We start from the raw sequence: 8,875 nt of genomic DNA, 5'->3' as shown, positions 1-8,875 counted from the left end.
TCACTCACATGCTCTCACTTTACCCCGTGGGAAGAATCAAGGGCTGAGGGTGTCTCCTTGGCACTGAGTTGTGCTGCTTTGGTGAAGTGTGACCATAGCTACAGTGAAGCTGTTCCTCTAACCTCTTCAAAGTGTTAAATCTCAGATTGTTTTTGCTGTAGTTATGTGCTGGAACTTCTCTGCTGGACCCCGGGCTCCTACGCACATACTCTGGTCAACGGGTAATTGTCAAACTTGGTGTTCTTTGCAGGGAAGATGGAAAACCGTTCTGCCATCTCCTGAAATCACCCAGGAAGTGATCCTTAAAGGGAAACAGGATTGTGAACTGAGCGAGCATGATCATGTAATCTGTCTAGTTGTGTAAGTCTTCTCTTAGGACTTTCAATCGTTTTAAAGTTTCAAGCTTTCTTTTCTAAATTATGCATTTAAGACTATGAATTTACTTCTACATACTGGTTTACCTGCATCTCCTTTGATTAGGTAAGTTTTTTGTTTTGGGGGTGATTTTTTTTGAGTGCGCTCGACCCAATGTTACATTAGTTTTAGGTGAACAATATAGGGATTCAACTTCTCTAGACATTATGTTATTCTCACCGCAGGTGTAGCCACCATCTGTCACCATACAACGCTGTTACATCATTGACTATGTTCTCTTTGCTGTGCCTTTTATTCCTGTGACTTAATTCATTCCACAGCTGGAAGCCTGTATCTCCCACTCCCTTTCACCCATTTTGTCCACCCTCCCAACCCCCTCCCTCTGGCAACCATCAGTTTGTTCTCTGTATTTACAGGTCTGATTCTCCTTTTTATTTGTTCATCTGTTTTTTTAGATTCCATACATGAGTGAAATCATACAGCATTTGTCTTTCTCTGTCTAATTTCTCTTAACATTATACCCTCTAGGTCCACACATGTTGTTGCAAATGGCAAGATTTCATCCTTTTAAAAGGCTGCATAATATTACATTGTATATCTATATCTATATATCTACACAGATAGATAGATGATAGGTTTTTTAAAAAGTATAAATATTCCTGGTTTCAATGATGATGTCTGCTTTAATGCATACATTATTTTTAAATGTGCTTTTAATAGCTCCAGTCATATAGGAAGAGGCTGATTATCTTTTATTATTGATTTCTATTTTGACTACATTATGATCAGAAAATATGTTCTGTTTGATATGTATTCTTTAGTATTAACATTTGCATTATGGCCTAATTTTTAAGGATATATGTCCTTGAAAAAATGTGGATTCTCTAATAATTTCATGTAATGCTCAAATCAAGCTGGTTAATTGTGTGACTCAGATTTTCTCTGCCCTTACCAAAATTCTACTTCCCCCTCCCACCCGCCCCTGGTCTCTCAACTACAAAGATATGATAAAATCTCCTAATATGATGTGGTTTATCATTTTTTCCTTACAGTCTGTTAGTTTTTTTCTTTATATACTGGAAGCCTGTGCTATTAGATGCATATTAGTAGCTGTTTTTTTTTTTCTGGTGAATTTTCCTTTTATTATGATATAATGACTTTCCTTATCCCTTTTAATGCCTTTGCCTTAAGTATGTCTTGTCTGATATCAACGAGCTGTCCATTTTCTTGCTTGCTTCAGCAGCACATATCCTAAAATAAGCTGTTCATCTTAATTTTGGTTAGTATTTCTTGATATACCTTTATTATTTCCTGACAGTCAAACTTTCTACATCATTACAGTTTAGGCGTAACTCTTGTACACACACATGAGATGACAGAATTTTGTCCCTTTGTCCAATCTAAATGCCTCTGTTTTTAAAGATTAAAGCCATTTAAACATTTTTGTAATTACCCATATATTTTGTGATTTTTGTCTGCTTCTTTATATTTCCTTTCCTGACTTATACTGGTTCGACCAAAATCTTTTTAGTTCTGTTACAACCCTACTATAATTTACAAGTTATAAATTCTGTATCCATTATTTTAGTGGTTACACCTAAACTTAAATCTTGTAGTAGAAAGTCCAAAATACTCAACATTTCTATTCTCCTGCAACTCAATGCAAGAACCTTTCAAAACGTATTCTAATTCCTCTTCTTGTAGTCATATAATTGTTCCCTAGTATCTTAATCCATCTTGTTTATGTGGAATTATTATTATTTTAAAACTCAGCATCTTGTTAATTTTTTCTACTTATTTGTCTGTTCGTTGCTTCCTGTATATTGCTTATCTTTAATTCAATTTGTTTTATCCTGAAGGAAACCCCTTAGTTTCTTTTCCAGTAAGTTTTCATGTTTGGTAAACTCTCTCAATATTTTTCTGAAATGAGAATACTCATGGGAGGATCCTACTACCAAACCTTGACATATGAGTTGCTGTAAACACTTCATCAATAGTTCAAGATGTAACCTGTATATAAACAGGTGTTATACTTAGTCCGGTTGGGAAATTGGTTGTAATCTCATCTGATTTTCCAGAATCATCTCTGTAGCATTCCTGTAATGTCACCCTTGCAATACTTCCAGAGGAATCATACCCATGGAACCAAGGAACCAAACCAGTGCCTCTGAATTCATCCTCCTGGGACTTTCAGAAAATCCAGAGCAGGAGACCCTCCTCTTTGCTCTGTTTCTCTGCATGTATGTGGTCACAGTAGTGGGGAACCTGCTCATCATCCTGGCCATCAGCTCAGATTCACACCTCCACACCCCCATGTACTTCTTCCTGGCTAATCTCTCATTGGTTGATTTCTGTCTGGCCACCAACACAGTCCCCAAGATGTTGGTGAACATCCAAATCAGGAGCAAGTCAATCTCCTATCCCTGCTGCCTGACCCAGATGTATTTTTTCCATTTCTTTGGCATTATGGACAGTGTTTTAATTGCTGTAATGGCTTATGACAGGTTTGTGGCTATATGTCACCCCTTACACTACACCACCATTATGAGCCCACGCTTCTGTGGCCTGCTGGCTGGTGGCCCATGGGTGTTTTCCTACTTTATTTCCCTCACTCATATCCTCTTGATGGTGTGCCTGGTTTTCTGTGGGAACAACAAGATTCCTCACTACTTCTGTGACCTCACTCCTCTTCTCAGGCTTTCTTGCACTGACACCTCTGTGAACAAGATCTTTGTGCTCATTGTGGCTGGGATGGTGATAACCGTGCCTTTCATCTGCATCCTGGCTTCCTATGCTCGCATCATTGTGACCATCATGAAGGTCCCCTCTGCAGGGGGCAGGAAGAAAGCCTTTTCCACCTGCAGCTCCCATCTGTCTGTGGTTGTTCTCTTCTATGGGACCACCATTGGGGTCTATTTGTGTCCTTCTTCTGTGCGCACAGCTGTGAAGGAGAAAGCCTCTGCTGTGATGTACACTGTGGTCACCCCCATGCTGAACCCCTTTATCTATAGCCTGAGGAACAGAGATCTGAAGGGGGCCCTGAGGAAGCTTGTCAACAGAAAAATTACTTCATCTTCCTGACCATAAGGACACCTGGAAACTTCCAGGAAGTAAGATCTCAACGTCTAAGGTCATGGGCAAAAGAATGGAGTTGCATGGTTTGAGAGAGTAGCCACTTTGGATTTTGAGTTGCAGAAGTTTAAAAGGAAATCTCTCTTTTTTTTTTTTAAAGATTTTATTTATTTATTTGAGAGAGAGAATGAGATAGATAGAGAGAGAGAACATGAGAGGGGGGAGGATCCGAGGGAGAAGCAGACTCACTGCTGAGCAGGGAGCCCGATGCGGGACTCAATCCTGGGACTCCAGCATCATGACCTGAGCCGAGGGCAGTCACTTAACCAACTGAGCCACCCAGGTGCCCTAAAAGGAAATCTCAAGATGGCCCTGTTACTATTTTCTCAATTACTGAGACCAGTAGGAGTCCTTTTGGGTATGTCCGATGCTGTCTTCCCAGAAAGATCAGTCTAGCCCTACTAGATTGGATTTCTCCTGGTTCAAAATCCAGTTAGCTCTCAACAAATACTTATGGAGTTCATATTCTGGGCTTGCTGTAAGCTCTAGCCATGGAGTGGTGAGCAGGAGACACAAGGTCCCTATTGTGTAGAGTTTATAGTGGAATATGGGAGAAGATACTAATTGTAATGGAATGAAATATGCAGGGCAAGAGTAGGGTAGAGTAGGAACACCCTATAGAATCTGGAAGGGGGAATCAGGGAAGGTTTACTGGGAGAGATGATCTTAAACCTCAAAGGATAAGATGATGTTTTTCAGGCAAATATGAGGGAAAGAGTAACAGAAAAAAGAAGAAAAAAACCCAGTATGTGAAAAGGTCAGAGAGCAAGAGAAAATAAGAGAAGGATGCATTTGTGAAGTGAAAAATCCAGTTATGGTGAATGCCTTGGGGAATGCCAGGTCAAGAAGGACTTTAGGGGCCAACTCAAGAGTTTGACTTTTTCCTGAGAACCAGAGAGTTCTTTCACTTCCAGGGACAAAAGTCAGGGAGCATATAGGTAAGTCATGTCCCCCACCTTTTTTTATTATGTTATGTTAATTACCATACATTACATCATTAGTTTTTGATGTAGTGTTCCATGATTCATTGTTTGCATATAACACCCAGTGCTCTATGCAGAACGTGCCCTCTTTAATACCCATCACCAGGCTAACCCATCCCCCCACCCCCCTCCCCTCTAGAACCCTCAGTTTGTTTTTCAGAGTCCATCGTCTCTCATGGTTCATCTCTCCCTCCGATTCCCCCCCCATTCTTCCCCTCCTTCTATCTTCTTCTTTTTCTTCTTTTTTTAACGTATAATGTATTATTTGCTTCAGAGGTACAGATTTGTGATTCAACAGTCTTGCACACTTCACAGTGCTCACCGTAGCACATACCCTCCCCAATGTCTATCACCCAGCCAGCCCATCCCTCCCACCTCCCACCACTCCAGCAACACTCAGTTTGTTTCCTGAGATCAAGAATTCCTATCAGTGAGGTCATATGATACATGTCTTTCTCTGATTGACTTCTTTCACTCAGCATAACACCCTCCAGTTCCAGCCACATCAGTGCAAATGGCAAGATTTCATTCTTTTTGATGGCTGCATAATATTCCATTGTGTATATATACCACATCTTCTTTATCCATTCATCTGTCGATGGTCATGTCCCCCCTTCTACCCTCACTCTTATTCTGTCTTCTCGGGGAGCAAGATGGCATGTACTAGATAAAATTTGTACAAGGCACAGGGGAGAAAGAAACTGAAACCATGCACTAAGAAAATGAGGAACCATTTGACTTGGTATAAGTCTTTGTAGCCAAAGAGGAAAATACCGATCAATTGAATCTTGAATGTTTAGGCCAGAAGGAAGCTGAAACATGTCTCAGTTGCCGTATATGCCTGTGGATTGCATGAGTAGTAACACTGCTTACAACAGAAATGAGAGCTATTTGTTGCAGGTTTTCCTTGTGTCTCCTCACCACGTTCCATTACACTGTCTCATTTCCTCATTTTCTAGCCCCTATGAAAGCAATGCATCTCATTTATGTGTATTGTGAAGTAATTTTAATGTTTATATGGAGATTCACAACCCAAATGGAACGAGCAGTGAGTTTGGGCTCTATTTCTGGGCTGAATGAGCAGTGAATGGGGCCAGAATTTTTCAAATGGTGCTAAGGAGCTGACATCGTCTTAAGCAGAATGGCTTTGAATAATTTGTACCTCTAGTTTGCTTATGTTACTTTCCTTGCAAGAGAATTAAATGAGACTTTCTCAGTTGAACAAACAGACCTCCAGACTTGGCCCTGTTGTAGGCTGGAAAGAGGATGCTTTCTGGGGATACTCTGGTGAATAAAACCCATAACTTAAGAATAGTGGAGTTTGCTGTAGGGAACCCACCATCTGGTCAGGGCTTTTTCAGACAACCAAAAGTCAGCTGATAACTGCACCACACCTCTTTCTCTTAGTAGGTCCTCCTGCCATATGCACGCGAGTAGTTACAGTGATAGTTGGGAGAGGGGATCCAATGTGATGCCTGGCGCCAATAAAATTCTCTTAAGATTCTGTCAGCCAAACTATCTCTGTCTTGTTTTGTGTTAAAAAAAAGTTAAGGCCTCATCTCCAAGAGAGATTTGTCCTGGTAGCCCTTACAATATCAACTTCGAACATTTGCTGACATTGATATATGTTTAATTAATTCATTCAATAAATATTTACCAAGTTTCCTTTATGCCAGCTAATAGTCTAAGCACTGGCAATGGAGCAGTAAGCAAGAGAGAGAAAAAAAATAAATAAAAAGCCCTTTCCTATGACTAAAAGATTTAGTACCAAGGAGTTTTTTGGGGAGTGGAACTGTTCTGTATCTTGATATCAGAGCAATGACTTTGAAGGTACTAAAAAATTTAAATGCTCTGTCTCCCCAGATCCCACAAATCTATCCATGTGATAAAATTCCAAGAACTGTACACCAGAAAAAAAAGTTAATCTTACTGATATTAATTTTTTCAAAAATAAAATTAAACAATAGATAATAAGGCAACCATTCCCATTTCAGCAGGGAAAACAATAAACAAAGAAATAATCACTATGTTAGATAATTACCAATGGTGAGAAGGACTTCAAAGGTATAATGGAGAATATGTGACAGAGACAGATGGAGGGAGGTATTTTAATTGGGCATTTCTGAGAGCAACTGGTCTCTGGTAAGATGACTTCTGAGCTGAGACCTGAATCAGGCCAAGAAAGGAGTATTCCTAGGAAGGAGGTGGGAATGGAGTGTCAGAAGAAGGGAACTGGACATGCAAAGTCAGGAACAAGTCAGTAGTTAAGTGTTAAGGAGTTGTCCATGTTTTTAAAATATTTTTAGATTAGTGTAAACAATTTAGATTTGCAGGAACAAAATCCTGCAAACACTATAAGCCCAACATAGAACTTGGCTTAAAACAACCAACAGTTATTATTTCATGGTTTCTGTGGGTCAGGAAACTGGGAGTGGCTTTGCTCTGTGACTTGGCTCAGAGTCTCTGATAGGGTGGCAATCACAAGTCTGCGGGCACTGTGATCAGGCCCTACCCTGACTGGAGCAGGGAGTCTTGCTCCACCCTCCCTCTGAGCAGATCTCAGTTCTTCACTGATCAAAGACAGCAGTTCCTGGACAAATGGGTCTCTTCACAGTGGAGTGGAAGAGAGAGAGGGACAAAGACAGAGAGAGAGAGACAGAGAAGGGGAGAGAGACAGAGACAGAGAGAGAGGGAGAGAGACAGAGACAGAGAGACAAAGAGAGACAGAGGGAGAGACAGAGAGAGACAGGGACAGAGACAGAGAGAGAGGTAGAGAGAGACAGACACAGAGAGGAGAGAAGGGGAGGGAGGGAGAGAGAGACAGAAGGAGAGAGACAGGGAGAAGCTGAGAAGGACACCAATATCCTCCCAGCAGCTGCCTTTTCAGGCGACTGACCCACAGTTCACGGGATGTTGGCCGGTGTTGCCCTGGTCTGGACACTCTGAACTCATGCAGTTCCAGCTTACGACACACGGGGGCAGCAGAGACACCCAGCCGGGGTGCCTGCTTCTCTCCCCTGCGCCAGGAACAGAACTTACAGGGATCCCCCCCTCCACCTCAGCCCTGTCACCACAGGGGAGCCACAGACCTGCCACTTCCCCAGGGCATCCCAAGTCGGGGCACAGTAGGAGAGTGGCTTACGTGTTCCAAATGCCCGGTCCATCCCACCCCCAGGACTCCCTGAACCTGCACTCTTTCCCCACCCCACCCAGGACCGGGGCTGTCTGGGGTCCAAATGGGGAGGGTCCACGGGGCCCTTGTTCTTTCCGAGGTCGGGAGAGAGAGAGACAGAGGTGGCGGGGGGGAGGGGAAGGTACCGAAATCGTGATTAGAAATGAAACAACAGCATCGGTGTATGGACTCTCAAGCCCAGAGGCGACCTTGGGACAGGTGGGATGTAGTGTCCACTTCATGTGAGGGGCGGCACCACGGCAGGATTTGGAGAAGGGCAAGGGGAAGGTGGAGAGACAATATTGACAGAGTAGCTGGATGTTTAGGACCCTCAGCATTCCCTTCACAGATACTCACTGGATGCCTATGATGTTCCTGACAAGTCCCAGGCCTGGGGAGACAATGGACTCAGCGGACGGCCAATCTCTGCCCTCCAGGAGCTAACGTTCGAGCGTCAGAGTCCATGAACATAAGCAAGAAGTACATCAAGGAAGATGTGAGGTCACATTGTTTTGAAGAACAGAATATGGATAAGGGTGGAGGGGTATGTGATAGTTTTCTCTTTCACAGCTTTATTGAGATATAATTCATATAGCATGCATTCCCCCATTTAAACTATACAATTAAAAAATACACAGTTTAGCGGTTTTCAGTATGTTCACAGAGCCATGCAGCCATCACCACAATCACTTTTAAAACATTTTCGTTACCGCAAAAAGAAATCCCATACTTAATGGCAGTCTTCGTACCCCATTTCACCCCTACTCCTTAGCCCACAGCCCTAAACAACCACTAATCTATTTTCTGTTTCTTTTGTTTCTATAGCTTTGCTGATTCTGGACATTTTGCATAAATGGGAGAGAGAGTATGTGACCGGCTCCTTTCACTGAGCATAGTTTTCAAGGTTCATCCATGTTGGAGCATAAATCAATACCTCATTCCTTTATATAGCCAAATCATATTCCCTCATATGTTGGCTCTATGTGCAGAAATACCACATTTTGTTTATCCATTTATCAGCTGATGGGCATTTGGGTTTTTTCCCACATGGTTTCCACTTTTTGGCTGTTATGAATAATGCTGCTATGAGCGTTCATATACAAGTTTTGTATGGACAGGGTTGTAGGGTGTTTTTATTATTTTTGTATTGAGGCATAACTGACTTAGAGCATCATGTTAGTTTCAGGTGTCCTACATGAAAAATATTTGTATA

At 42.0% G+C, this 8,875-nt stretch overlaps 1 protein-coding gene across 1 annotated transcript; it reads left to right on the top strand.

Moving 5' to 3' along the window:
- Positions 1–2,514: 2,514 nt before the first annotated feature.
- OR1M1 (olfactory receptor family 1 subfamily M member 1) lies at positions 2,515–3,456 on the top strand. Its single transcript, XM_025862960.1, has one exon. It carries the CDS (start codon positions 2,515–2,517, stop codon positions 3,454–3,456), a length of 942 nt encoding a protein of 313 aa, XP_025718745.1.
- The last annotated feature ends 5,419 nt before the right edge of the window (positions 3,457–8,875 follow it).

Source organism: Callorhinus ursinus, unplaced genomic scaffold, assembly GCF_003265705.2.
Source record: "Callorhinus ursinus isolate GAN/ISIS: 27379988/994484 unplaced genomic scaffold, GSC_fseal_2.0 scaffold107, whole genome shotgun sequence".
NCBI classification, from domain to species: domain Eukaryota; kingdom Metazoa; phylum Chordata; class Mammalia; order Carnivora; family Otariidae; genus Callorhinus; species Callorhinus ursinus.
The sequence above is the reverse complement of the archived record's forward strand: the minus strand, read 5'-3'. Positions and strand labels throughout refer to the sequence as shown.

Excerpts from the sequence above, each read along its gene's own strand:
- OR1M1 (XM_025862960.1), top strand. The coding sequence starts at position 2,515 with ATGGAACCAAGGAACCAAACCAGTGCCTCTGAATTCATCCTCCTGGGA.